Genomic DNA, 27942 nt, shown 5'->3' with positions numbered 1-27942 from the left:
CGCAGTTGTGGAGAGTGATACAGGTACATTTGGTTTGACATTGTACATGCGACTTTCTCTATACACGAGACACCCATCGAACGCCTTTTATATCACACCTTTTAGTTTGACTGAAGTCTATCAAGACCAGCGAACGGAACTCACAAACGCACAAAACGCCAACGCTATGCTTTTCGGGGGGGGGTACTCATAATCGCATTCTACCATTTTCCTTCCTTTCTCGCCATCTATCCCATGACCATCGCCAATAGCGCCATACGCACGAACATGCCGTACTTCATCTGGCGGAAGTAGGCAGCCCGCGGGTCATCGTCGACCTCAGTAGCGAGCTCCAGGTTTCGTGGCAACGGGTGCATGACGATCATGTTCTTCTTGGCATCACGAAGGGTCTTGCTGCTGACGACCAGCTCGTCCTTGACTTGCTCGTACAGGTCTTGGTCTTCGAAGCGCTCCTTCTGGACACGGGTGCAGTAGAGAACATCGGTGTTGGCGATAATCTCTGGCGTGAGGCGGTCGGAGACGGCACCAAGCTGGCCTCGGCTCTCGACTACGGCCTTGACCTTGCTAGGAAGGGCGAGTTGAGAGTGTGCTGCGAGCTGGATCTTGACGTTGTAGTGGCGCAAGAGCTCGCAGAGGGAGTGCACGGTGCGGCCATATCTGAGGTCACCAGTGAAGGTGATGGTCAGACCGTTGACTGTACCCAGCTCCTCACGGATGGTAAACAGATCGAGCAGGGCCTGAGTTGGGTGCTCGCGGGCGCCGTTGCCAGCGTTGATGATGGGGTGGTCGGCAGCTTTGGCGGCGACGTCGACACTGTCGCTCTCCGGGTGTCGTAGGACGATTGCGTCGCTGTACTGATCGATGGTGCGAATAGTGTCGCTCAGAGACTCGCCCTTCTTGGTGCTGGAGTGGGACTCGTTGAGCACGATAGTCTGGCCGCCGAGACGCTTCATGGCGGCGTCGAAGGAGGCCGAGGTCCGAGTTGATGGCTCGAAGAACACCTCGCAAAGCACGCGACCCTTAAGAATGTCCAGAGAGCCATCACGCTCCACGCCCAGTCTCATCTCAGCTGCAATGGTGAAGAGCAGGTGGAGGTCCTCCTTGGAGAAGGTCTTGACCGACAAGATGTCCTTGCCCTTGAATGGAGATCTCTTAAGCATGTCAGTCAATGGCTCGGACGGCTGTGCTGGCGGGAGCACGAGCGGCGCAGTGGGGACCTCAGAGAAGGTCTGGTAGTCGACCTTGCTGATATTGAAGTCGTAGTTTCGCGCAATACCCTCAATGAGGATCTTGGCGATCTTGACGTTCGTCACCAGCGGCGTCTGGAAATCGACGGCCATACGACGAGTGCGGTAGCCCTTGCTCATGTAGTTCGCGGGACGACGGAACTTGTTGCTCGATGGCAAGTTGATGTAAAGGTCGATCAGGTTGTTGGCGAGAGCGTAGGTGAGCGAGTACTCTTCTCTTTGATCATCGCTTCCAAGAGCCTCCAGGAACTTGCACGGAATGTTGTGCTCTTCCAGAAAGTCAGCAGTTCCAGCAGTGGCGAACAGCGCAAAGCCCATCTTATGAAGCTGCTCCACTGGCTTCAACATCTCCATCTTGTCCTTGAAGGTACCGAATGATAGGAGAATGTTCTTCTTAGGAAGCTTGAAGCCTGTCGAGATCAGGCCCTTCATGTACGCCTCATACTTGGTACGGCCAAAGCAGGCAACCTCACCAGTGGATGCCATCTCTACACCCATGACTGGATCGGCGCCCTGAAGTCGGGAGAAGGAGAACTGTGGAACCTTGACACCGACATAATCCGGCGGGACTGTCAATGGTGGGTACTCTCGCACAGGCAGGCCCGTCATCGCTTTGGTGGCCATTTCAATAAGATCAAGACCCATGACCTTGGACACGAATGGGAAAGATCTCGAGGCACGGACGTTGCACTCAATGACCTTGATCTCGTTGTCCTTGGCGATGAACTGGATGTTGTATGGGCCAGTAACGTTAAGAGCATCACCAATCTTACGAGTGGCGTCCTCGATCTTGCGAACAGTCTCCGGGTCTAGATCCTGAGGTGGCAGAATGAGGGTTGCGTCTCCAGAGTGGACACCAGCGTTCTCGACGTGCTCAGAGACGAAATGGCCGATCATGATACCATTTCGAGCGACAGCATCCATCTCGATCTCCTTGGCGTTCTCAATGTACTTGGTGATGACCACGGGGTGCTCCTTGGAGACCTCAGCCGCAAGAGCTAAGTAGTTCTTGAGATCGTGCTCGCTGTAGACCGTGTTCATGGCAGCACCTGACAGCACATACGACGGTCTCACGAGCACTGGATAGCTGACCCGATTGCAGAAGCTCTTGGCCTCGTCGATGCTGGTCAGCTCCTTCCACTCTGGCTGGTCCACGCCCAGTCTGTCCAGCATACGGGAGAACTTGTATCGGTTCTCTGCGGTATCGATCATCTCAGGCGAAGTTCCAAGGATCTTAACGTTGGATCTGTACAAGGGCAGGGAGATGTTGTTCGACGTCTGGCCTCCCATGGACAGAATGACACCGCTGGAGTGTTCGAGCTGGTAAATGTCCAAAATGTTTTCCAACGTGATATTCTCGAAGTAGAGGCGATCGGCTTCATCATAGTCGGTCGAGACCTAGAGAAAGTCAGCAGCTGTCGCAACATGAAGGGCTGGGTAGCTTTACGGTTTCCGGGTTGTAATTAACCATGACCTGCGCGGCGAGAATAGTCAGCAAGCTGTCACATCGGTGATGATACTGTCGATGCAACTCACAGTCTTATACCCATTCTCCCTCAAAGTCCTCACCGCCCTCACAGAGCACCAATCGAACTCGACCGAAGAACCGATACGGTACACACCAGATCCAAGGACCATAACGCCTCGATCCTCGAAAGAGATATCGTGCTCGCTGCCATTGTACGTGAGATAGAGGTAGTTAGTGAAAGCCGGGAACTCAGCCGCGACTGTATCGATCTGCTTGACGATGGGGGTGATACCCTGCTCGAGTCTCGCACGACGGACATGAGGCTCGTTGCTGTCCCAGAAGACGGACAGCTGCTTGTCGGAGAAGCCCATTTCCTTGGCTTTGCGGAAGAGGTTCGTCGGGATGCTCTCGACGCCGTACTGGGTCATGAGCTTGCCGAAGTCGCTGAGGCCCTTGAGTTTGCGGAGGAACCACTTGTCGATCTTGGTGAGCTCCCAAATCTTGTCGACTGTATAGCCGCTGTGCATGGCGTTGGCGAGGGCGAACATGCGCTGGTCAGAGGGAGTTTGGAGTTCGGTGTCCACGTCGATGGACATGAGTGCGGGTGTCTCGTGAAAGCCCAAGTTGCTTGGGTCCACGGATCTGATGGCCTTTTGGATGGCTTCTTCGAACGTTCGCCCGATGCTCATGACTTCACCAACACTCTTCATCGATGAGCCGAGCAATGTCGACACTCTCGTGAACTTCTTCAGATCCCATCTCGGAATCTTGACAACCACATAGTCGAGAGAGGGCTCGAAGCAAGCACAGGTTACCTTCGTAACGGTGTTCTTGATCTCGTTCAGCGGAATGTTGAGACCCAGCTTGGCCGCGATGAAAGCAAGTGGATATCCGGTAGCCTTTGATGCCAGTGCTGAAGATCTCGAGAGACGAGCGTTGACCTCAATGATGCAGTATTCCCTACTATCTGGGTTGAGCGCATACTGGATATTGCACTCACCAACAACGCCAAGATGTCGAATGACTCGCACTGCAGTCGTCCTCAGCATGTTGTAGTCTTCGTCGGAGAGAGTCTGCGAAGGAGCGACAACAACCGAGTCACCAGTATGGATGCCGAGAGGGTCGAAGTTCTCCATGTTACACACGGTAATGCAGTTGTCGTGTGCATCGCGGACGACTTCGTACTCGATTTCCTTCCAGCCCTTCATGCTGCGCTCAACGAGCACTTGGGGGCTGGCAGCGAATGCCTTGTGACAGAGATCAACGAGCTGCTCTTTGTCATTTGCAAAACCACTGCCGAGTCCACCAAGAGCGTACGCAGCACGAACGATGACTGGGTAGCCGATCTCCTCGACAGCTTCGAGAGCCTCTTGCATATTGTTGGCAGACTTGGACTTCGCAGATGGAGCGCCAATGGAGTCCATGCTTCGTGCAAACTTCTCTCGGTCTTCTGTGGTAATGATGGTGTCGATGGGCGTACCGAGGACCTTGACGCCAAGCTCTTCGAATTCATCCTTGAGCTGGATACCGACTTGCAGAGCAGTCTGGCCACCGAATGTGCAGTAGATCGCATCTGGGCGCTCCTGCTTGATGACCTTGCGGACGAACTCGGCGTTGACAGGCAAGAAGTAGACCTTGTCGGCCAGACCCTTGGAAGTCTGAATGGTGGCGATGTTGGGGTTGATGAGGATGGTGTAGATGCCCTCCTCCTTCAGAGCCTTGATGGCCTGGCTACCAGAATAGTCGAACTCGCCTGCTTGGCCAATGCTCAGTCCACCACTGCCTAGCACAAGAACCTTCTTCGGTGTGAGACGTGGATTCTTGGCAGCATTCTCAGCAGCGTTTCCACCAGGGAAAGCGACTGGCTGTTGCATGAGCTTCGAGTCCTTGATAACGTTCATGACCGTGCCAATGAAGACATCGAACAAGAATTCCGTGTCTCGCGGTCCAGGTGTGCTCTCTGGGTGGAACTGCACACTGAAGTATGGGCGGTTGACATGGCGAATACCCTCGTTGCTGTGATCGTTCGCATTGACGAAGAGCTCGCTCCAGTCGTGTGGCAGCGTCTCTGAGTCGACTGCGTAACCGTGGTTTTGCGAGGTGATGTAGCACTTGCCTGAGAGCAGGTTCGTGCAGGGAATGTTGTGTCCACGGTTACCAAACTTCATCTTGAGTGTATCCGCGCCAGCTGCACGAGCGAGCAGTTGGTGTCCCAAACAGATACCAAAGATCGGTACTCTCGCCTCTTCCATCGCCTTCTGAATGTTCTTGACCGTCTGCTGCATCATCTTCGGGTCGCCTGGTCCGTTGGAGATGAAAAGACCATCGTATTCCTTGCCAGCCAACTGAGGGAAGTCGTAGTCCCACGGCACAACCTCGACCTCGACTCCTCTTGACACCAGACATCGCAGCTGGTTGTATTTGAGACCAACATCGACGACCAGAACACGCACAGTTCTACCAGACGGATGACGCAACGCAACGGACGCACTTGGGGAATAGATCTTGGGCTTCTTGATTGAGACTGAGATACGGATCAGGACTATGGCTACTTGCTATGTGTGGTAAGTCAGGCTTACCGTCTGCAACCAGATTTCTGGTGTTGGGATCGTAGAAGTCGAGCTCCTCGTAGACTGCCACCTCTTTTGATCTGCCGAAGTAGCCCTCGGGGCTCTTGGTGCCATTCATGCCGTTCGGTCTCAAGGCGCTGTTAACGCCATTGAGGTCCGGCACGGCTGGTGTAAGTGCGGGCGTAATGCCGTTGGGTGTCATGGCGCCGCTGGGAGAGGCTGTGCCATTGATGACTCGCCTGGTGCCGGTCTGCATGAGCAGGCGGCCGAGCATGCTGCCCTTCTCTCTGATCCTCTTCGTCAGAGCTCGAGTATCCACGCCGCACACGGCGGGCACATTCTGCTCCTTGAGCCATTGGCCCAAGGACGAGTCGGCCAGGTAGTGTGAGTAGTCCTCGCCGCAGTAGGAAGCCACGACAAGACCTGCAATGTGGATCTCGGAGGCCTCGAAGTGAGCGGGGAGGTCGGGTAAGATGGGGTCTTTGGCGTCTCGAGGCGGCACGCCGTAGTTGCCCACGAGGGGGAATGTGATGACGAGGATCTGTCCTCGGTATGAGGGGTCTGTAATGGACTCGGGGTAGCCGACCATGCCAGTCTGGAAGACCAGCTCGCCGGCGACGCTGCGCTGGGCACCAAAGCTTCGGCCCTCGCAGAAGCGAATCGAGTCGTCGCCGTTCTTGACCTCGAGGGCCATCATGCCGCCCGTCTCCTGCTCGGCCATGGTTGTATGCAGCTTGTCACCTCTGAGGCCGCGGGAGAGGAGCAAGGACCAAAAGTTGATAGAAGAAGAGAAAAATGGCGGCGGCTTCTGCACAAGATATTTCTGCCGCCGCGCTTGTGCAGGGCCCGTGCCAGAACAAAGTTTAAAAACGGCAGGGGTTAGCGCGTTGCTGCACCCCGCGCTGAGAAACGATCGGCGTCATGTCACAAGCATCCACGAGTCCAATGCTACGGTACGCTCAGCATTGAACATGTCACATGTACCAAATATGATCAGGAGAGAGGTGTTGCACGCGCAAAGTAGTGAAGAATTGAGTCGTTGTTCATCAAGCATACTCATCATTCCCTGACATTAAAGTTCCAGCCATCCACCAGAGGCATCATGATCCGAAACATTGACCTTCACCGCATCCCACGCCTGGATCCCACTGTCGTCCGTTCATCGCATATGCCAATCCTGAAGACATCATCATGCTCATCAGTCGGCTGCATGTGAAAGTCTGTCTTCAGAGTGGCCAGAACGCGGATTGCATTTTTGAGCCGTCGGGCGGCTTGTCGATGGTGTACATGTAGATGGTGTGTACTCTGAGCAGCCACATTCATGTTACTCCGCAGATACCTTCCTCACTCTCGGCAAGATAGTCCAGCAGCCAAGCATCACCACATACACCGCAATGCAGATAGGATGCAACACATACGTTCCAGCCCCCTGTGCGATCAACCCGGTCAGGAAAGGAACAATCGCTCCACCGCTGGATCCCATGCTGCTGATGAAGCTGATCGCTGTGGTTTGGATGTTTCCTGGCAGAAGCTTGGTGAAGACTGTCGCGGCACACGGATACACCGGTCCCAGAAGAAGACCTAATATAGCCACTGAAACTGCATCGCCTACAATATTTGGTATGAACCATGCCATCAGCTGGAAACATATCACGCCAACACCCATCGCAAACACGAAAGGCCTCTCGCCCACGCGATGCGCCAGGTGTGTGAGAGTGAATCTTCCGACGGTGATGCCTGCCCAGAAGCCAGCCGTCACGTATCCGACTTTGGCGGGGTCTCCATTTCTGTAGTTGATCAAGTAGGAAATGAACCAGCCAGACTCCGAGACTTCTGCGCCTTGGTAAGCAAAGATGAAAAGGGCGCCGATAATCGTCGTCTTGTTTTTCAGCGCTCGACCAAGGAGTTTCATCTTGCTCGGCTGGCCCATCTCTTCTGCAGCTTGCCGGCTGGCGATCTGTTGGAGGCTATTTGCGAACTGTGTTGTACCCTCCTTTTCGTAGCTCCAGAATGACCAGCCTGCGAAAAAGAAGCAGACCGCCCGGATCCCGATGGTGATGATGTAGAATCGCGCCCATTGGACGCCATCCGATACCATTGCCGTGGCCATGATGGGGGCGACGATGCCACCGATTCCGTATGATCCATGGGCGAATCCAAGGATGACGGTGGAGTCGGCCAGATTGGCGCAGAAGACGTTGTTCAATCCCAGGTTGACAGCATTCCCGAAGCCCATCAGCAGGTACGCCACCACCACGACCGCAAAGGGTGGCGAACATGCTATCACCACATACGCAGCTATCATGCACACTTCCGAGACCATCAATGTCTTGGCGCGCCCCAGCTTTTCCAAGATCAGGTCTGTGAAGAAGGCAGCGAGGATGAAGCCGACCGCATTGGTGATCCAGATGAGCGAGACGATGGCATAGCCGATGTTGTACCAGTCTTCGATGTACGGAATCAGGGCACCTGGTGCACTGTCACTCATGCCGTTCCCAAAGTAGATGAGACAACACGCCAGAACTCGAAACTTGCTCATCTTCGGATACCAAAAGCTCGGCATAACTGACGCTGCAGTGTCCTGCTTTGGAGTAGGTGGCTGGCTCCTCTCCAGTTCGTCTGGAGTCTTGTGCGATGAAGTGTCCCATTTTGGCGTATACGCTTCGGCTGGTGTTTGAGGACCGGCCGGAGTGATGGCCGCGGAGTAGTTCTTCTTATTGAGACTGCCGTAGTCTGCGAGCTCGATTGAATCCAGTTCTTCCACCGAAGGGCCTCTCTTGCCAGAGTCTGCCACTGATGGTCTAGCCTGTTCTCCCTCAGACTTGACATCAAGCCCAGCAGCGAACACTAGCGAGGCCATCTTGTTCTGCTTGGAGTGTAGGAGAGAGGGCGGAAAGACATTCAAAGAGGTGGTAAGAGGTGATGAAGGAAAGATCGATGCGGTCTGGAATTGTTGAGGAGAAACAGCAGAGATACTACCTTAGCCTGCAGTCGTGCTGCATTCTTGCCAATCCAACACTTATTAATGGGCGGGTTCGCTGGATTCGGTGCATTGAGGAGGCGGTCTCTTCTTCCACGTTTGGTAGTCCCGCCAGCAACGCGGCTCTTTGTGCTCATCATCGAGTCGGTGTGGAGGGCGGAGAAGAGAGCATGGGGTAGAGAAGTGCGCCTTGCAGGAGATGCTGCTTCATATATGCTGCTTCTGGCGACCGCACGAGAGGGAAGTGGTCAAGGAGCGAACTTTGCAGAAGATGGCCTGACCCCAACACCTTTGGCAGTCGTTTGTATAGTTCCCGGACTTGTTTGCGCCGGCGTCAACGGAGCCAACGCCGGTGATGTCAGTTGGAAGGTGGGATGAAAAGCGCGTTGCTGCTGCGGCTCGTGCTGAGAGCATACACCGCAAAGAGACCACATACCAACATCGACACCCATTCCCATGAACACAAGGAATTCGACCGATTAATACACACCACATCCAGCTGAAATGTTCAACTGGGTCAAGCAGACGCATGTGCGAATCTATTCCCCATCTGTCCGCCGCCGCACTAACATGTCTCCTACAGCGTGGGCCTCACGGACCACCACTATGGCCCTGAGGGCATCCAGTCCGTAGCCAAGCAGGCGACCGAGACACCCTACACCGAGCTCACCAAAAATGACCTCGCCTGGGAGGTTATGGACGGCACCAATGTCGAGACCAAGACTTTCTACATGGTCAGCGACGACGGCCGCATCGGCATGGCCCAGGTCATCTACAGCAACGTCTTGTGAGCAATAGCGGGGAGTGGAAGTCAAGATGGATAGCTGATTCGGTGTTTGAAGGGGAGTGAGGACGACGGCTCAATTCAGCAGCAAGGTCTTCTCTAATGATGCCAGCAAGCCACACGTGTGGACCTCAGACAACCTACACAACTTCGACTTCTCCAAGGACAGACAGAACTTCAAGGCTGATCATTGCTCCGTGGACATCAGCGAGGACGGAAAGAGCTATCAGATCAAGTCGACGACGAGCAAGGATGCGAACGTGGATCTCAAGTTCACTCAGGTAACACCAGGCTTCGTGGTGGGCAAGAACGGAACCAGCACGTTTGGAACGGATTCTGCGCATCCCTGGGGGAAGATGTACCACAAGTTCTGGCCAAGATGTCGGGTTGAGGGTAGCATCGTCACCAAGGACGGACCGGTTGACTTCAAGGGATTGGGACTTTTCATCCATGCCATTCAGGGCATGAAGCCACATTTCGCAGGTGGGTCGAAAAAGCTCCTTCTGAAGGGCGGCAAACACTAACAGCTCGCAGCCGCCAAATGGAACTTCGCTTGGGTGCCAGCGCCGACCTATACTGCCGTCATGATGGAGTACACCACCCCACCCTCATATGGCGAGACGGTCGTCAACATCGGCGGCATTGTCAAGGACGGCGAGATCGTCTTCGCTGGTGCTTCTCCATCCACCAAGGCTCAGCACACTGAGGTCAAGGGCGATCCGGAACCAAACTGGCCAGAACCTGGTGCTGTCGCTTTCACCTGGGACGGCAAGACCAAGGATGGCAAAGACCTACACGCCGAGGTCAAAGGTGCCATACAGCCACGAACAGACCGAATCGACGTAATGGGCGAGCTTCCGAAATTCGTCAAGCAGATCGTCGCAGGCGCCGCCGGAACGAAGCCGTACATCTACCAGTACACACCAAAGCTCAAGTTGAAGGTGAAGTTGGGAGAGGAGGAGAAGGAGGAGGATGCCCAGGTTTTCATGGAGGCGACTTTCATCTCGTGAGGAGATATTCATGGTAGTGGAAACGGTACGGCATTTCTGTTTCGACATGCTGGAGTTGGTGGATATGATGGAAGACACAACAGCGATACGTAATTGCCCCTGCTTTTGACACCCTCACGGCTTGCATGCATCTTGTCACTTCTGCTTGCCTTTAGTCGCATGGCAGATGAAATAATGACATGAAGATAGATTCATATCCTCGGACTGAATGATCCGTGATCACGTCTCTGCCCACGTGCCTTCAAGTGTGATCTCAGCCATGCTGCCGCTTGGGAACTTTTAAGCTTACCGTCAACTGTTCATTTCTCAATCGGGCATCAGACGACATACAGCCACATGCCCTTCAACGTAGGTCACTTTCAACTCGATGACCATCGACAGAGTGCCAGCCAACACACTGAATGAAGCAGGACAACACTCGCCCAGGCTCGCATTTCCTGTTCTCGTGCTTACAACGACAATCACGTCCTCGCATTGAAAATGATGGGCGAATGCCTCCAGCGTGGAGTGAAGCTACGGAGCTGCCTTCCAGCCTGGAAGCTTACTCTAGACACCGTTTGCATTCTGGATGCAAATTAACATGTGATTTTCGGGCTCACTTCGGACAACAATGAAACGCTTGGATGCCTTGCCGCTAACGCAGGATGGCATGTCTTTTGATAGCGAGTTGTCGACTTGACTTCACTGCTGCAACATCACCGACAACGTTGGTGGAAGATATCCAGACGGCGAATCGAACTCGAAGGCGCTCACCATCAGTTTCTCATTGTCAAAGAGGAGGAACTTACGAAAATACGATACTTCATCCTGCGCTGCGAGCAGATACTACAAGAAACCGCTTTTGTCGACGAGAAGTAAGCAGATTGGAAGTACCTTGGACGCAAGATAACTAACAGAATGCAGAGATGGCTAGTAATATCGACAGCAACTCTCAAGGTGTGATTGCCGGCTCCGCGACCTCGTCCAAGAAGGGCAAGAAGCCCACCGCGCGCAAGTCCGTGGTTGGTTTCGGCGGACCATATCGCACTCAGGCGACCGGAGGAAGAGGCGCCAACAGCGCGATCACCACCGACGCCCAGAGATCCATCTCTGACTTCCGCCGCAATGCGAGCAACGGTGGCAGCGGCGCACCTCCTCCCTTGGGTCTTGCAGTCCCGGTCCGTCCAGACCTTCGCCAGTCCCGTCGCTATCGGTGAGTACCCCCTTTTTGGTGGCAAGTTCTCGTACTAACTTCGCCAAAGCAAAGTCCTCCGCGACAAGATCCAGGGCATCACAGCGCCCGACATCCGTCGTCTCGCTCGTCGTGGCGGCGTCAAGCGCATCCAGAAGAATGTGTATGAAGAGACGAGACTGGCCATGAAGCTGCGCCTCGAAGCCGTACGTACAAGCCCGTATCGGTTTCGTGAGCAACATTGCTGACAATGCGTATAGTTGCTTCGCGACGTCATCACCATCGTCGGTATGTATGACTTTCGTTGCTGCTTACTTTGCCATGCGCTGACTTTGTTCTTCTAGTGTACGCTGGCCGCAAGACGGTTACCACGCTCGATGTCGTGTATGCCTTGAAGAAGCAGGGCAACACCATCTACGTAAGTACTTGTTCTAGGTTGACTTTTTGGAGTCCTTTTCCACTAACAGATGACAGGGTTTTGGCGAGGCGATCCTCCCGGGCGCCTGATCGTACTGAAAAGATTGGAGTTCGGCAGAAGAGAGAGACGGCAAGGAAGAGCAGGACGACGCCTCGCAAGATGCACCAGTGATTTGGGATAGCAAACACGCCGGGAAAAGATGCGGGACATGAGCTGGCGATAGCCTGTTGAAGAAGGAACGGATGTCGTTGGAGCTGTAAAAGGAACAACGTCGCGCTGTGCCACACAGGCTGTCCTGCAATGAAGCGAGACTGCTGTCGCCGCGAAAGCATGAACTGTCCACAGCTCACGCATTTAGTCTGTATGACTATAACACTCATCAGACGTTCTGGCACGCTCTCCAAAATCCCAAATGTAACATGTAGAAGTCAAACACGAAGTTGTTTCCAGTGAAGTGAAGTCCAACATCCCTGCCCCTTCAGCCAATCACATTACGCGCACGGACCCACCAGCCGTGTTTACGGGCGCTTCGCTTCGCTCCGCTTCACTCTCTCTACAACATCAACTTGCCTTCACCATTCACTTGTCACTGCAGCAGCCTACAAAACAGTTGTTCCTTTTTCAACTAGCGGACATGGCTAAACGCGCCTACACGCCCCTCATCCGCTCCGACGTCCCGCACGCCAGTTCATCTTCTGCACCGAACCGACACTCCAGAGCGGGCACAAGCATGAGCGGCGGCGGCAAGAAGGGAGTCGGCATCGGCGTTGGAGGGAAGGGTTTGGGCAAGGGCGGGAAGACGGCCAAGCGGCATCGGTGAGTTGTGTTTGTTTGCTCTTTCTGCATCGTGGATGTCGTGACTAATTTTTTCACAGCAAGATCCTCCGCGACAACATCCAGGGCGTGACGAAGGGCGATATTCGTCGGCTTGCACGACGGGGTGGTGTTAAGCGGATCTCGGGCATGATTTATGATGAGACGCGGACGCAGTTGAGGAGGCATTTGGAGATGGTTCGTGCTAGTAAGGTTTCATTTATTGTTGATCGAGACTGACACCTGACAGCTCCTTAAGGACATCTGCCTTGTCGTAGAGTCCTGCGGTCGCAAGACTGTCTGCGTCACGGATGTGGTGTTCGCTTTGAATCGCATGGGCAGGACCATCTACGTAAGTCTTCAACGTCGTCCTTCTCGCAAGACAACTAGCTAACACTCGACAGGGCTTCGGCGAAGGCACTCGGTAAGACAACCAGCCGACATGGTGCAGTGCCTGTACACTACTTCGACATCACAGGGCTTGCTTGCCTTCGATTCTTGGTTTCTAGCGTTCGAGCGATACTCGTAGGAGCGATGCAACTCATGGACATATGGAGTTCTGGCGTTTGGTTGGAAATACGATGATGGGATGGTGTTTAGCACGAGGTCTGAACGACACATGATGCACGACTTGCTCTAGATATGCGGTATGAGACGTTCGGGCCACCCGACACTAATTCTTCACAATGCATCGAGATGACCTATGATACCTTTAGGTTCTCTAGCCGCTTAGTCACGTTCAGCTCTCAGCTGCATCTAGTACATGTCTTTACCCGTACATGCCTTCTTCTCCCGACACATACCTGGTTACAGGCCAATGCCGCCACTGTACGAATATCAGGCTCTCCGATCCGATAGCGACGAGATACGCCTGCTGCATTTGGAGCCCGGCGACACGAACGGCACGATCAAATGCCAGCTCCAACATGCCTCGACCGCCACCCAGCACTACGAGACAGTATCCTACTGCTGGGGAGAACGATCTTCGTCTGTCTCCATCGAAGTGGCTGGCAAGAGTCTCTCTGTACCAATAAGCACTGCTGAAGTTCTACGCCGATTTCGACACCCTGACAAACCACGAGTGCTGTGGATTGATGCGGTGTGTATCGATCAAAGCAACGTTCAGGAACGCAGTGTGCAAGTCACCAAGATGCACTTAATCTATGCATCCGCTGAGGCGAACCTCATCTGGCTTGGGGAGAACGATGTAGAGACCGAGCAAGCTATCGAAAGCATGAACCGCTTGATCAAAGAAATTGAAGAGGAAACAGAGGAGTTCACGACACTTCCGTTCTCTGGCGGACCAAACTTCTACCTCCACCGCAACTCAAGGCTCAAGCAGGACTTTGACACAAAGCCCTTTCTAGAACTATGTTCAAAGGCATGGTTCGGCCGACTTTGGGTCGTTCAGGAAGCTTCTCTCGCATCTTCCAACATCTGTCATTGTGGTCCTTACTCGTTCGACCTCCTCACACTTCTGCGTGTAGCGAAATGGATATGGACAAAGCGGGAGTTCGTCGATCTCGGCTTCTTCGCTGACGCACAACGGGTTCTTGCACGAGCATGGCGGATCTCAGACTTCGCGGACAAGCAGTGTGGATGGTTTCACCACGCAAAATCAAAGGGGTGGTTTCGCAGTGAGAATGAGGAAACTCCAGAAGTGTCTCTGACACATCATCTCCTCACAGAGCTGCGGAACTTCTCTTGTAGCCAGCCCGTGGATCATATCTTCGGACTCTTAGGACTGTACAATGAGTTCTCCAGCCAGGAACTCCCGAAGCTACTTCGACCAGACTACAGCAAATCCGTAATTGAAGTCTTCATCGACGCTACCCGGCAAGCTATCCTAGAAGGAGGGGATCTCGTTCCATTCCATGATATTTATCATAGATTCGATAAGCAAGAAGATGAAGGTGGGCTGGATCTTCCGTCTTGGGTACCGCAGTGGCATCGGCCTTGGAATATTGAGATGGATCCGACGCCGTTGCATAGAGGGTTTAAGGCGAGTGGGGAGTGGACTTTGAGTGAGATTGGATCGATCAAGAGTGGATTGGAAACGATCGATCTGGAAGGCGTCTTTGTCGATGGCGCTGAAGGGGCACGAGTGAATGTGGTGACTGAGCGCTTCCTCGGCAAATCCATGACTGAAGAGTTCTTGAACACTGTCGAGGATATAGTCAACAGCCATCCTGCAACTAGGGAGAAAAACAAAGACATCGAAAAGGCAATCGCAACCACCCTTTGCGCGGAAGAATCGTCCTCTCGCGAACTCGCCACTCCCTCCGATCTTGCAGGCTACGCTGACCTCAAACCCTATTTCAAAGATCCGCAACGCCCACCTCTCAATCTTAAAGACACACCACCCGCCCTCCTCCCCGCCGCCCGCTACGCAGAAGCTTCCTGGCGAGCGTGCTATCGAAGGAGGTTCTTCCTTACAGCAGCTGGGAGAATGGGTATTGGACCGCAGACGATGCGAGAGGCAGATGCGGTGGTTGTGTTGTATGGCGGGGAGTGGCCGTTTGTGGTAAGGAAAAGGGATGCTGGAGAGTGGGAGATGGTAGGATTAGCATATGTCTTTGGGATTATGGGAGGCCAGGCGGTTAGCGAGGCTGAGGAAAGGGGTGGAGGAGATCGATGGTTTTGTTTGCGTTAACAAGTATTGTGCCAACATATTTACCCAAAAAATCAATCCACCAAAACATCACCACCCCTCACGCCCTACTGCTCACCTCCATACAAAATCCCAACTCCCACGGCATCGACGTCCACACAACCCCGAACATCCGATCAACCGCCTTAGCCCTTAACACACCCCCCGACAACCTCCCCAATATCTCCTGCCCAATCTCCGCCCGCGCTTCGCGGAGCGTATACAGCGCCCGGTCGTTAATCAACCTCGCGACGCAACTACCTTCGTAGGTAAACCTTTTCTTCTCCAGGTCCTCGAACATATCCTCGCACCAGGGCGTTGGCACGCGGAGAACTCGAATGGCACTGTACATCTCCGGTGGGACACTCCGCAGAAGCCATGTGTCGCACGCTTTTGCGTCTTCGAAAGAAAACACGCCTCTCTCGTAGTAGAGTCTCTGTGTCTCCGCCCGCATCTGTTTACAAGTCGCAATGATCCCGGTATTAGGATTACCGTGGAGAGTGACTGCTTTCCAGCCGGCGTAGCCGAAGCGGTCTTGGCCGTAGTTGCAGAAGCGGGCGCCGATGTGGACTGTGAAGTCGGAGAAGGTGAATTCGTAGATGAGGTCTAGGAGTTCGGTGGGGAGGGTGAAGAGGAGTGGGATGGGGGATGAGGTGGTGGATTTTGTGGGGGTGGTGTTGCGGGTTTTACTTGGGGTTTCTCTTAAGGTGATGGAGGATGTCGAGGTCGTTTTTGAAGTTGAAGACATGGTGTTTTAGCTATTATGGCGGCTCTTGCGGGTTGGGTCTTGGAATCTCGGGTTGTTTAAGGTGTGAGGTTGATGTAAGTTCTATAGCATTGAAGGTGGAGAAGCGGCGAGCTGAGCTTGTTATGTAGTTCTAGCACGTGCATGACGCTAGCAGTGACTGTGCTTCTTGCCTCTTTGGGAACACCGCGGACCCCTTGCATCCATCGTGAAAAACTGCCATATCTCCAATGTATTACTGGTTACCACGCTCTCAATCGCAAGGTAGGCCTATTAGATGGCTTGCGAGTAATGAAGATGAGTGTGCCATTTTGGGGACAACGACGAAGGCCCGACCGACACGTATCACTACATTTCATTTTTAGCACGGTCTTTTCCTCCTCTCGACCAGACGTCCATCTGCGATATCATCCTTGCTGACGTTTCGTAGACAGAGAAGGAGGGACTCTAGTGAAACTATTATTCCCATTTCTCCGCGTCGGTCTAAGCTGTTGAAGATACAAGAAGACAGTAACTAGACCCCCTTCTCACTGAGAATCCTCTCTATGACAACTCTCGGTATTTCTGTTCCGCTGCCTCTCACTCAGCCTTTCTTACCACTGTATGATATTAGCTGTGCTGGAGTTGACTTCAAGGCAACTCATACTCACACAAACTTGACCAGATCATCGTACGTGGGGAGCGGGACTGCGTCCGGCTCGCACGTCCAGACCACCTCAAACTTCCCATTGACGACAGGAACTTGGATTGCCTCCGGGTGCAAGATGGCGAGCATGTTCGTGCCCAACATCTTGTTCAACGAGACCTTCGCCTCCTCGAGCTTTGCTTTCGCGTCCTTCCTGAACGATTGGTAGAATCCAATTTGGAGATTGCAGAGTCCTGGCTGGTGGACATGACGACGCGCATAGGCAATGACTATCGGCAATTGCTTGATCCTGCCACATGCTAGACGAAGCGTCTTGATGCTTCCTAGCAGCGCAGGCGGGACTTGGGCTCGTAGCCAGATTGCCAGAGACATGATATCGGTGAACGCAAACAGGGTCTTCGGGTAGTAGATCTTCTGGGCCTCTGCTCGCATCTGCGTGCAGGTGGTGAGAATACCGATATTGGCATAGGGTGAGAGACGGGCGTGTCTCCGTGGCTTGTTATCATGGCCAGGGCGTATGGTCACCTCAACTTCATCGCAGGCGTCTTCGTAGATAATGTCGCGCAGTTCTCGGGGGAGGGTGAAGAGGGTTGTCTTGGACGCCTTTGAGGCTTTGTCGGGGAATGTCATGATAGCGACGTCTCAGCGAGGGTCGTTAATTGGTGTATCGGAGTGTGCTCATTCGAAGGCTCGGTTGGAGCTTCTGAGGTTGAGATGAACCTCAAAAGTGAGATAGAGGTTGCTGATGAAGTCGAGGGCGATTGTTGACGTGGCGTGACCACGACTTCCAAGCTGAATTGTGAAACAAAGGCCGACGACTAGATGGAGGATGGCGGCGTTCGGTCCACTTCAAGCAATCTTTGGCGATGGGAACTGTATAACAGGGTCAAACGATGAAAGAAGAGAACTGTTTGAAAGTGCAGGTGCAAACGAAGTCAAGTGACGTGGCGAGGGCCCGTGCGACGCCGGCTGAAACTAGCGTCGTTTTCACATGAAGATTCACACTTGGATCTAAGCTTTCAAAGCCGTGAATTCGTATCCTATCCAGCTATCCAGCAGTGCACCAACTCCCCAGAATGCCTCTCACGGATGCACCTCGTCCTTCACACTTCAGCAGCTGGAGCTGGAGTCGTCTTCAGTTGAAGTCTGAACAAAACTCAGCTCTGTTCAATTTGCGTAGTATGGGAAGAAATACCTAGCCGGCTTCATCTTAGTCCTCGGCAACTCCACCTCATCCGGCGTCGAGGTCCAGACAGGCGTCCACTTGCTGTCAAACATCTCTACTTGCAAAGCATCCGGCGGCAGCACAGACAGCAGGGGCTCACGGATCTGGGCCCGAACACTCAAAAGAGTCTCCTTAGCTCGATACTTGATTTCGATTGCCATAAGCCTGCCTAGAGGCATTCGACCGCCTTGCTTGACGAGAGAAAACCATCTGCCTTCAGCGCCAGGAGAAGTGACTCGGAGGTGCTTGACGACGCTCTGGAACTGCGCCGGCACGTGGCGCTTGAACCAGGTCGCACATGCGATGGGGCTGGAAAACGTGAAGAGGGTGTGCTTGTACCAGACCTTCCGCGCCTCGACACGAAGCTGCTTGCACGCCGATAGCAGTCCCATGTTAGTCTGCTTGGCTTTGAGTCGCATGTCGGCAGCGGGGTTCCACGTCGTGACGGCGGACTTTCTGGTGGTCGAGAAGATGGTGACCTCGAAGTCGCAGGCGAGTTCGTAGATCATGTCGCGGAGCTCTTGGGGTAAGGTCCAGAGGAGGTAGGGAACGTCGGCTGCTTCCTCCTCGAGGTCGGAGCCTGGATCGGCCGCCATTGTTGTAGTTGCCGTGAGAGTTGTGGAAGCGGTGTCTCTCAGCTGCAGATTTGCTGGAAGTGTTGGAAGCAGCTAGAAGTGTTTGTGTGGGTTGCCGGGCCAGACGACGCTAGTGGTGACTAGCGCCGAATTCACATGAACTTCAGAACTTCACTTTCTTTTGGCGACTTCTTGCTTCTGCACCAACATTATCTCGAAAGCTAGACGTCCGCCATCATGTATGAGCCATCGTCAACCCCCCAGAAGCCCAACCTCTTCACTCTCCCCCGAGAACTCCGCGATCTCATCTACGAATTCGCTTGCGAAGGGTCTACCGCCAGCATCAAAAGCATCACCCCCAATACGAGCAAGAGCACCCAATTCGATCCAAACGTCGCCCTCACCACGAGCAACTCCAACGTCAGCATCCTCCAAGTCAGCAGCCAAATCCGGCACGAGGTCGAGCCCATCTACTACCGCCGCACCATCTTCACTTTCTCCGACGCAAACGCCTGTATCGCCTGGCTCAAACGCCGCGTACCGGGACCACTTCTCCGCCACCTCAGACACCTCCGAGTCGGGGACGTCAAAAGCCGCGAGACGCTCGAAGTCCTGAAGCAGAAGCAGTTGGAGGGACGCGATGTGCTGCTGTTCGTGTTCGGAGCTGGCGCTATCCGACAACAGGCGACGAGCACTCTGAAACTCACGCTGAACGAGCTGACTGATGAGGGGTTGAAGCTGGGGCCGGGCGTTGTGCAGGTCGCGGTGTTGGGCAGCAACGACTGCGAGATGGTGTGGACAGCGACGTTGGCGGAGATCGCGATGCCGTTCATCGATTATTAGGGGTGAAGACGGGGGAAGGAGGAGTTCATCTGGGGAGATTGGTGGGAGAGCAAGGGAGCAGATGACCCAACATTATATAAGTGAAGATTAAGGCAGAGGCTATTTGCATAAATTGCAGCTGTCATTATTCCCAACAGAGGTGTTAACATGCAGCAGCTACTGCATATGGAGGCTCTCTCGCAAGACCCCCTTGCTGCAGAAGTTGGCGACTTCGAAAGGTAACTATTCTAATGAAGTCTTAAAACTATCGGAATAGACAACGTAAGAGTGTTATACCGCACCAATGCACATTACGATACACTATCTACCATTCCAAAGGTCAGTTTACAAAAACATACGGAACACCAATCCCACACACACCCGCACCCATCTCCCCCTATCACCTCCCCTCCCCTCTCCTCCACCAACCCCCCTCAAGCCGTCCCCCTCTCCACAATCCTCCCATCCCCATCAAACCGCCCCCACCCCTTCGGCTTCTCAAACAACGGACTCTCGCCCTCCTCAACCATCGCCTCCAAACTCTTCGAGACGCGCGGATCCGTCGTCGCCGCCAGGCTCAACCTGTGGATCCAGCTGCCTTTCTTCTTGGGCGGCTTCACCACCTCACCATCGGCGTGATGTAACGAGGTCTGGCGCTGCGCCCCCACCCCCACACTCCTACTCCTTCCCGAAGGCGAAGAAGAAGAAGGATCAGTAGCATCCGGATTCACGATAAAATACCTAATCTTCTTCGGTTTCTCCTCTCCCCCATCCCCCTCTCCCCCATCCCCATCTCCCACCGCAGCAACAACCTCATAACTCTCCGGACTCACCACAAAAGGCACATCCACCACGAACGGATGCTCCGCGTTATACTTCAGATCCGTATTCAGGTGGATGAAATTCCCCTGGCTGTCTTTCTTCATGATGAATTTCTTCGGGAGGTTTTGGGCTTGTTGGCCTTCGGCTTCTTCGTGGGTTACGGGGCGGCTGGATTGGGAGGAGTGGAAGGAGGGGAGGTTTTGCGCACTTCGACGTTGGGGGAAGGCGGGTTTGGGGGGTGGTTTGCTTCCACCGCAGCGACTGTCGTTGTCGCTGGAGGAACTCCAAATCGCCATGCGTTGCGTCGCGGGTCTTGCGGCGAGGATTTTCTCGCGGCGGGCGGGCGCCATTTGGGCGTAGAGGCCAGCTTGTTTGGGGGGGCTTTTCGGTGCGCTGGATGAAGTCTTTGAGGAGCCGGACCAGGAGGATCGTGTGGCACCTAGCATTGTCGCGACGGGGTTGAAGAGCTGACCGAGGAGGGAGGTGGGTTTGGTGCTGGAGTCTGGTTGTGCTCCTTCTTTTCCGGGGCTTGCTTGTTTTTGTTGTTCGTGGACGTAGTTGATCCAGCTGGCGGCTGAGTCGCCTTCGGTGTTGAGTCCTTTGGCGGCGAGGGCCTCGTTGAAGAGCTTGATGGTTTTGGTTTTGTCTGGTTCGCCCACGGCGATGCTCGCCACTCCCATGTAGTAGTTGCATTGTCCGATCAGTGCTGTATCGGCGCCGTGCTGCTGGGCATAGTCGCGCGCTCTGGTGGCCAATTCGAGGGCTTTGTGGGCTTCTTCGGGATCTGCTCCTGGTCGAGCGGAGGCACGTAGAGCTGCCATGGCTGGGAGGAGGTCGAGCTTAACTATGATGTCCACCACAGTTGCATTGGCGGCTGTTGATGCAGATGGTCTTCCGTCGGTGGATGGGCCTGGACGAGGAGGAGTCTCAGCTTTCGTCCCCTGTGCAAAGTGCACTGGAGCCAGAGCCCGTCCTCTGCGATCTGCAATGCTGGGTGATCGGAGTGGCTCAGCATTGTCTGCTGAAAGTCCTGATGTTCCAGGAGGACCTGGTGGTAGGGACGATTGCTGAGCTTCCCCATTTTGAGATCCCGGTGAGAATGCAGCATTGGTGGGAGATTGTACGTATTCCGAGCTTCCAGCATCGCTCAGAACATCTCCAAGTCGCTCGCCGCCTGCATTGGGGGACAGCACCGGGCTCCTGTCGGTCGCATCATCTCGAAAACTGGCGGGGCTGAGAATGTCTTGTTGAGATGGCGAGGTCGGATTTGTGTCGTCGAAGCTGTTGGCCGCGACGCTGCCTTCTGGCTTCAAGCCAGACTCTGATGTCGGAGAAGCATCCATCTTGCAACTGTTCTTGGCCTCCAGACCAGGTGGCAGGAGATGGAATGCATCTTGAGTCTCCAGAATGCTTCGCTCATTGTCTTTGTTACAGACACTTCAACATCCGCATTCGACGATACGGGAGGAAAGACAAAGCAAGAGGGATGTGAACTTTCTGACGACAAAGAGATATAGAACTCTTTGCAACCTACCGATTGAATTTGGAGGAGTGTAAGTCGCTCGTTCTTCTTCGCAATGAGCATTGGTGGCCCTCAGGATGCAAATGCCCAAGACCGTGCGTGGAGGGATTCCTACTGCAATTGCTGGGAGACAGATGGCCAGCAGGGTTGCTCGTATGTCAGTAGTCTTCAATGGTCATGGTTGCCTTCCCTCCTTCAAGCATGAAGAAGATGTACTCAGGTCGAAAACCCTGATGCCTCCTGAGCTAGAGTGGTGGTGTCAGTCGGTGCTCAAGAGAGTCATACCATCTGCATCCCTCTGCAAAGTTCAGTGTTCTACACTCTGAAAGGATGGACAGAGACAGTTTCCAAAACCCAAGCCCAAGAGTCAGAGTCGTCTCACAATGCCTTGCCACGGACTTACTTTCAGAGAAGCCTGTGTTGAGTAACTCCTCAGGATCAACCACTCTGCTCCACGCACATGATATGTACTCTCTTTCCCACAAATCCGTACGTTTGTTATTGTACGGTGCAACACACCCAAAGTAGAGGCCGACCGGTTTGTCGCGGCTTGACCAATGTACCACAAGGACTTTGTTATCAACAAGCAGATGACCCTTCCACAATGCAAGGTACCATCCAGTGTCGTGGCACATCCGCTCAATCCTGCATGGCGCGCATGAAGGAAGCAATATATCGATGTGACATGTTGAGAGACACAGGAACCGACAGATGAGGAGAAACAGGCACGTGGCTGGGACCTGAGGGGAGTGTCGCGCAGAGATATTGAATGCCCCATGATCGACAAAGCATGAAGAGACGGAAAGGGTACCCACCATAACCAATCGCGATATTTCCCTGTCATTAGGTGGCTGGGGTTTTAGTGGTGGCGGCCTCGTGTGTTGCCTCGTTCCTGATTGCCTTCGAATGGCGAACGATAGGCTGTGATTTCACGACCAATGCACATAGCCGTGGATCGATAAAGCCGCTCGTTGAACAGATGTTCATGTGTCTCGCGGGTCGCGGATGGAAGGCATCTCACCGGTCCTTCCACAGATTTGAACACGAGCCAACGGAAGTCGCCCGGAGAGCGGTCAGGTGGCACAAACGCGGAGATGGTTCTTTGTCTGTTATGAGCGGACGGTTGCGAGCTTCCCGTTCGGACGCTCTCTACATTCGCGAACCCCTGCGGCAAAGCGTGACCGTGTGTGCAAAATGACAGGACAGTTGTAATGTGCCCTGGAAAGTGACAGACGCATCTACCCGCGAGGGTGTTGTGCAAGTAACGTACAGCAGAGATAGAAGAGGATAGAGCGCACCTGACACGACGCGTTAGCCTGTGTTGACGCCATCTTGCCTTTGAGACCAATGTACGGCATCGAGTGCGGTGTGGGTCGGGTGGAATCTGGGACGTTGGCCAGTGATTGCAAGCAAGCTGGTCGTACCAGAGTGAAACCAGGCCACATCTCAACGAGCGTTTGGCGCCATGGGAAGAGCTGGGAGCGTGCAGGATGGGAGGAGTCATACCGGTGGCTGCGATGAGGTGAAGAGTTTTCTCGCAGGCGGTGATGGATCAAGCACAGCGCAGCACACGACAGCAGGGCGAAAGTGCCCACCGCCTGATGTTGATACTGGTCCATGGTATGCTTGGCAGGCAGGCGCTTGGGCTGAAGCGCGTGCGGGAGAGCCAATCAGATAAATGCAATTCTAGCGCAGCAGTTCGGCGAGGGCAGTGGGCCAATCAACGAGGCATCGCAGCGCCACATTCACACTAAGCGCGACGTCTGGCATGCGCTGCTGCATTGCCGTGGTGTGCGCTGGCCGTGACGTCCTGTTGGGGCGTGCTGCACTCGCCCTCTCAATGCTCTGCACGCGAGTGTGTCGTCCAGTAGTGAGCAGAGCAGCAGCAGCGAGCTGGCGACGAGCTCAGCTGGCAGCAAAGGCGTTGGATCTTGGGCCGCGACACACGCAAACCTTGTCGGGGAAGGAATTTGAACATTGCGCGTGGGAGTGGCTCCGAACGGCCGCTTGAATTTCGAAGATTGGAAGAGCGTGTGTGGACGGGTGAGGTTTCAACGGCTGCTAGAGAGATGCGCGAACGGTACGGCGTGCGCGGGACGGAGCTTCACCCAGAGAGTGGGAAAGGAAGGATGGAAGGAGATCCCGGCACATGGCCGATACGATGTGTGATGGGCGTCGCACCGCGTGAACAGCTGCACCACTCCAACTCCGACAAGGCCAGCAGCAGAGGCGGTCTCGTCGTGGGATGGCAGCGGGTGTGGGCGCACACTACGGGCATCCTGATGAATGATAGGGGATGCTCGTTCGCCGTCGTCGCCCTCACGATGCCGCTTTGAGCTACTGCCCGAGTTGAGCATCGCCACGCTGCCGCTTATGTGAGCGACACAAAGACAGTGCGAGTAGATTCTCGTAAGAGCCGTATACAAGATACTTGGCTACATACTATCACTGCGCATTCGGATGCACCGGGCAGGGCTGCTGCGAGAACAGGCGTCAAGCTGCAGACTGCTCCGGGCGTCCCAATGATGGCTACATTACTAGCGGTATAACCACTGCATGCATCCGGCATCCTGTCGCTGTTGGTTTGGCCGCACGCTGCTTTTGCTTGCTGCAGACGACTCGGCCCGCGGTGCATGCGGCGGCCTGCGTGTCAAGTCCAAACTCGTTGGCAAGACAGGCCATCCCCGCCCTCGCTGCGCCCAAATAGCACCGCTCTCCTTTTTCTGCCCTCCTGGACAGACGACGAGACGACGACGCCAACCGCCCCGTCGACTCATCTTTCGCACCCGGTCGCCTTTAAAATTCGTCGTCCCTGAGTGGCCCGAGCCCACGGCAGCCGTTTTCGCTTTCAGCCACACTCCTAAGCACTTGGCTTGGCCCCTGCTCGCCTGGCCGCTCTCCTTGCGCAGCGGCGCGGATACAAACTCAGACGCTTCCTCCGCCGCCCAACCTCGCTCTTTCACTCTCCTCCCAAGGCTGCAGCCATTACTAAACCACGAACAACAACGACCTTTCTGGACGCTACGAGGTCATTCGGTGATCTCGCTCAGATTTGGACATCCACCTCCAAATCATCAACTCCAATGCACGGACGACGAGAGATCGAGACTCGACCTTTCTCCTCTCGCCCTCCGCTACGCTGTCGACACGGCCCCAGATAACTCCCACGACAACCTGGCGACGCTCGACTACGCATACGATTTCACTCTAACGACAGGAGGCGCTCTGGACGCCTCCCCATCGGCCCTCGATGGCAACATTCCAGTCATATCCAGTGCCTCCGCCGCACTATGCACGATACAGTTATCCTGAGACTCCACCCCCGACTGGATCGTACGGATACTACTCCCCACGAAACTACGCCTACGCTTCGACCCCCTCCAAGGGCCACACACGAAGAGCCACGGGCGACGGCACCACCTTCACCTACACCTACACCAACTCGACGCCGCGCAAGCAGCCGCAATACTCCCCAGAGTACACTTACTACACCTCCGGGCAATCCACGCCTCAGCGCAAGGCCGACTATGTAAGTGGCTCTGAACGCAAGCGCGAAAGCACGCGGTCGTACCGTGTGTCGACGGACAGCACCAAGCATCGCAAGTCGTCCGGCACCAAGTACTATTCGTCTCGCACGGATCAAGACTACTACAACGACCGCTCGTATGATGAACTGCCGCGCTACACTCCACGCGAGCAGCCATCACCGCCGCCGTACCAGCGACACCACAAAAGCTACTACGACCCGGGAGCACGAGCTGATCAACATTCTCGTCCTCAGGTTCACATCTACACCACCGCCGACTCCAGCAGCAAGCCCTCTCGCCAGCGACGAGCGTCCTACACCACCAAATCCACCAAGCCGACCAACCCGCCACCTCGCTCCCGTCCCAGCACAGCCACCCAGCCGCCGCCCAAGGCAACCGAAGCGGATGCACGTCGTGCCGGCATCCCTGCCGGTTACTCATACAAGAACTGGGATCCCACAGAAGAGCCAATCCTGTTGCTAGGAAGCGTGTTCGATGCCAACTCACTTGGCAAGTGGATCTATGACTGGACAGTCTTCTTCTATGGCCCGGGGACCCCGATGTCAGAAGTCGCCGGTGAACTCTGGCTGTTACTCATCCAGCTGGCGCACAAGGTCAAGCGAGCCGAGGACTGCATGCCGCGCATCCGGTCAACAACATCGCGCGATCTCGTCGACGACTTCCTCGAATCCGGTGAGAGGCTGTGGCAGCGCTTCAACAAGCTGTTGAAGATTTGCGAGAATTACATGTGGAAGGCCGCGAAGAAGGAGAGCGGCAATGCGAGGAACGTCACCATGGGCAAGAACAGCGGCTGCGAGTTCGTCGACGCCATCTTCGGTCGCGACCGCGAGTTGGAGCGCACGGAGAAGCTGATGACGGGGATGCGGCTGTGGAGCATGCGGTTCGACGCCAACTGCGAGGAGATCCTTCGCAATCCTACCGCGTAGACGAGGCCGACGACAGGGGACGTTACGACGGACGACGACGACGGCTGCCTGGAGTCACGGTGGCGAATCTTTGGGGCTTTGGAGTTCTGATACATCGATCCCGCTTTTTCTCACTTGTCGATTGCATGCATATCGCGCGATGATTCGTCTGAAGATTTTACTGATACCCAACCCAAACGTTACTTGCTTTGAACGGGGATATACCACCAACGGAGTTCATTGGATACAAAGCCAGCTCATCACCAACGGCGATGCTGGATCCTGCTGACTGGACAGGGAGAGAGAGACTACTGTACGAATACTATTTGACTTTTCCGGGGGCGGGCATGGAAGGCTGCTGCGCTTTTTGCTTTCTGGCATCATGTGTTTTGGAATCGAAGGTGGCTGGCGCAGGAAGAAAGTGACTCATCGTTCGATTTTCGCCACTTGCGATGCATCATCAGAATGGGCTGGGCTGGAAAAGAGAAAGGGCACGGGCAAAAAGTTGGCTGTTGCTTTCATCTTGCTTTTTTGCTTGTTTGTGCACAAAACCACGCGTATACCCATTTCGCGGTGAAAGTAGTTCTTCATGGCATGGCGTCTTGATCTAATTTGAAGTTTTGATTTCTAGATTACGTATCGATTTTAGTACTAGCAAAAATCCAAAGGTTAGTATTTGGTACCCACCTTGAATTTCTCATACTTTTCCGGTTTCAGTCGAGTTACAGAGGTGAAGTCGGAGTTCAGGTTCACATGATCGGTTTTCAACCCACGCTTTCTGTGCTTCTGACGTCCGTCGAAGGATGTGCCCATCCCACCCGTCCAGCACCCACGTGTTCGTCACGATCGAAAGCTTGAAGCTTGATGAAGCCGTTCTTCCCGTGTCCACGCACACGACTTTGGGAAGGATTCCCGTAGTGGTTTGTTGATCGCTTGTTGATCCTGCTAGCGATGTTGGTTGTTGGAGAACCAACACGACGCTCGCTTGTCTGGTACATGGTCTACTAGTCTTGTGTTTTGCTATGCTATGCACCGAACCGATGCAAGCAAAGCAAGCCACTCGGTGTATTACACTCATCTTCGAAGAAAGTCTATTCTCCAGATAACACCTTCCACCTGCTACTACGAGATGGTAAGATGGTGAGAGGTGGAGAGGGCGAGATCTCACCTGCACCTGCATATCCAACAATGTTGGTTTGTATAGAAGAAACTCCGGGGACCCGAGTACTCGTCTCCTTCGCTTCTGGACCTGCATCTGCTGCATCTGCATCTATCTGCATGAATTTCGGTGTTGTTGGTGTTGGTTGTATGGAGGGAGGGAGGGAGGGTTATGCCCTGCTTTCTTTGGCGAATCTTTTCCCTGTCTGGCTCTTTGAGAGGGCATGGGATCTGCGAACAGCTGATCTGTGTGTTTTGGACATGGATGTGGAGGGGCCTTGTTGGTTGGCTGGTTGGATGGATGAAGAGGTACGTACTTTACTCCGGAGTTTTTCTTGTGAACCTAGACTTGGGTGTGTGCGTGGTATGATGTGCAGGTGGTTTGAGAGCGGGTCAGAGCGGGCGGGTGTACCTCGCGCGATGCTTGTCACGGCGAAGAATCCATGTGTCTCACTTGACGATGCCGTGGATTCCGCTACGGCGTTGGCGATGATGTCAAGCAGAAAGCCTCGCTGCGCACACGCCTTCTTCACTACCCAACCTCCTCCATCATCATCGTCATCACATTCCATCATCAGTTATCAAGGAAACTCACCTGCCACATGGGGACTTCTCGTCAGGACCCTTTCCCGAAATTCAATGCATGTGGGTGCAGACGATACCTGCATACGGTATTGAGAAGAAGAAGAAGGTTAAGAGATTACCCCGAGTATTCTTCCAACACCGATCTGACATGCATGCACGCATTGGCGTACCACAAACCTAACACACCATAAACCTCTCCCCTCGCTACAAACACATGGTAAGAGCAACTTGGTCTCCATTGAAATGCAGGGTTCCCCGAGTACGATGCTTATCCGGAG

At 54.3% G+C, this 27942-nt stretch overlaps 12 protein-coding genes across 12 annotated transcripts; 5 read left to right on the top strand and 7 right to left on the bottom strand.

The window, feature by feature from the left end:
- Positions 1–227: 227 nt before the first annotated feature.
- On the bottom strand, positions 228–6006 carry M409DRAFT_66897 (uncharacterized protein; the record flags this gene model as incomplete). Its single annotated transcript, XM_033817155.1, has 4 exons — positions 228–2645; positions 2695–2721; positions 2784–5239; positions 5295–6006. 4 exons carry the CDS (start codon positions 6004–6006, stop codon positions 228–230), a joined length of 5613 nt encoding a protein of 1870 aa, XP_033666865.1.
- Positions 6007–6609: 603 nt separating this feature from the next.
- Positions 6610–8145, bottom strand: M409DRAFT_23702 (uncharacterized protein; the record flags this gene model as incomplete). The annotated part of the gene is made up of 1 exon (XM_033806909.1): positions 6610–8145. One exon carries the CDS (start codon positions 8143–8145, stop codon positions 6610–6612), a length of 1536 nt encoding a protein of 511 aa, XP_033666864.1.
- Positions 8146–8769: 624 nt separating this feature from the next.
- On the top strand, positions 8770–10059 carry M409DRAFT_66895 (uncharacterized protein; the record flags this gene model as incomplete). Its single annotated transcript, XM_033817154.1, has 4 exons — positions 8770–8792; positions 8849–9052; positions 9108–9532; positions 9584–10059. 4 exons carry the CDS (start codon positions 8770–8772, stop codon positions 10057–10059), a joined length of 1128 nt encoding a protein of 375 aa, XP_033666863.1.
- Positions 10060–10964: 905 nt separating this feature from the next.
- Positions 10965–11737, top strand: M409DRAFT_55332 (uncharacterized protein; the record flags this gene model as incomplete). Its single annotated transcript, XM_033812975.1, has 5 exons — positions 10965–11251; positions 11301–11436; positions 11491–11518; positions 11575–11648; positions 11705–11737. 5 exons carry the CDS (start codon positions 10965–10967, stop codon positions 11735–11737), a joined length of 558 nt encoding a protein of 185 aa, XP_033666862.1.
- A 641-nt stretch (positions 11738–12378) lies between these two features.
- M409DRAFT_66894 (uncharacterized protein) lies at positions 12379–12889 on the top strand (the record flags this gene model as incomplete). The annotated part of the gene is made up of 4 exons (XM_033817153.1): positions 12379–12464; positions 12524–12659; positions 12712–12813; positions 12866–12889. 4 exons carry the CDS (start codon positions 12379–12381, stop codon positions 12887–12889), a joined length of 348 nt encoding a protein of 115 aa, XP_033666861.1.
- Positions 12890–15172: 2283 nt separating this feature from the next.
- On the bottom strand, positions 15173–15859 carry M409DRAFT_23698 (uncharacterized protein; the record flags this gene model as incomplete). Its single annotated transcript, XM_033806908.1, has 1 exon — positions 15173–15859. One exon carries the CDS (start codon positions 15857–15859, stop codon positions 15173–15175), a length of 687 nt encoding a protein of 228 aa, XP_033666860.1.
- A 580-nt stretch (positions 15860–16439) lies between these two features.
- Positions 16440–17132, bottom strand: M409DRAFT_23697 (uncharacterized protein; the record flags this gene model as incomplete). Its single annotated transcript, XM_033806907.1, has 2 exons — positions 16440–16455; positions 16507–17132. 2 exons carry the CDS (start codon positions 17130–17132, stop codon positions 16440–16442), a joined length of 642 nt encoding a protein of 213 aa, XP_033666859.1.
- Positions 17133–17669: 537 nt separating this feature from the next.
- M409DRAFT_23696 (uncharacterized protein) lies at positions 17670–18323 on the bottom strand (the record flags this gene model as incomplete). The annotated part of the gene is made up of 1 exon (XM_033806906.1): positions 17670–18323. One exon carries the CDS (start codon positions 18321–18323, stop codon positions 17670–17672), a length of 654 nt encoding a protein of 217 aa, XP_033666858.1.
- A 216-nt stretch (positions 18324–18539) lies between these two features.
- On the top strand, positions 18540–19145 carry M409DRAFT_23695 (uncharacterized protein; the record flags this gene model as incomplete). Its single annotated transcript, XM_033806905.1, has 1 exon — positions 18540–19145. One exon carries the CDS (start codon positions 18540–18542, stop codon positions 19143–19145), a length of 606 nt encoding a protein of 201 aa, XP_033666857.1.
- A 413-nt stretch (positions 19146–19558) lies between these two features.
- Positions 19559–21289, bottom strand: M409DRAFT_23694 (uncharacterized protein; the record flags this gene model as incomplete). Its single annotated transcript, XM_033806904.1, has 1 exon — positions 19559–21289. One exon carries the CDS (start codon positions 21287–21289, stop codon positions 19559–19561), a length of 1731 nt encoding a protein of 576 aa, XP_033666856.1.
- A 1038-nt stretch (positions 21290–22327) lies between these two features.
- M409DRAFT_55327 (uncharacterized protein) lies at positions 22328–23087 on the bottom strand (the record flags this gene model as incomplete). Its single annotated transcript, XM_033812974.1, has 2 exons — positions 22328–22686; positions 22739–23087. 2 exons carry the CDS (start codon positions 23085–23087, stop codon positions 22328–22330), a joined length of 708 nt encoding a protein of 235 aa, XP_033666855.1.
- A 1631-nt stretch (positions 23088–24718) lies between these two features.
- On the top strand, positions 24719–25942 carry M409DRAFT_23693 (uncharacterized protein; the record flags this gene model as incomplete). Its single annotated transcript, XM_033806903.1, has 1 exon — positions 24719–25942. The coding sequence occupies one exon, from the start codon at positions 24719–24721 to the stop codon at positions 25940–25942; it is 1224 nt and encodes a 407-aa protein (XP_033666854.1).
- Between the last annotated feature and the right edge of the window lie 2000 nt (positions 25943–27942).

Source organism: Zasmidium cellare (genome assembly GCF_010093935.1).
Source record: "Zasmidium cellare ATCC 36951 unplaced genomic scaffold M409scaffold_20, whole genome shotgun sequence".
Classification (NCBI taxonomy): Eukaryota; Fungi; Ascomycota; class Dothideomycetes; order Mycosphaerellales; family Mycosphaerellaceae; genus Zasmidium; species Zasmidium cellare.
This window is presented reverse-complemented; position numbering and strand designations above follow the sequence as displayed.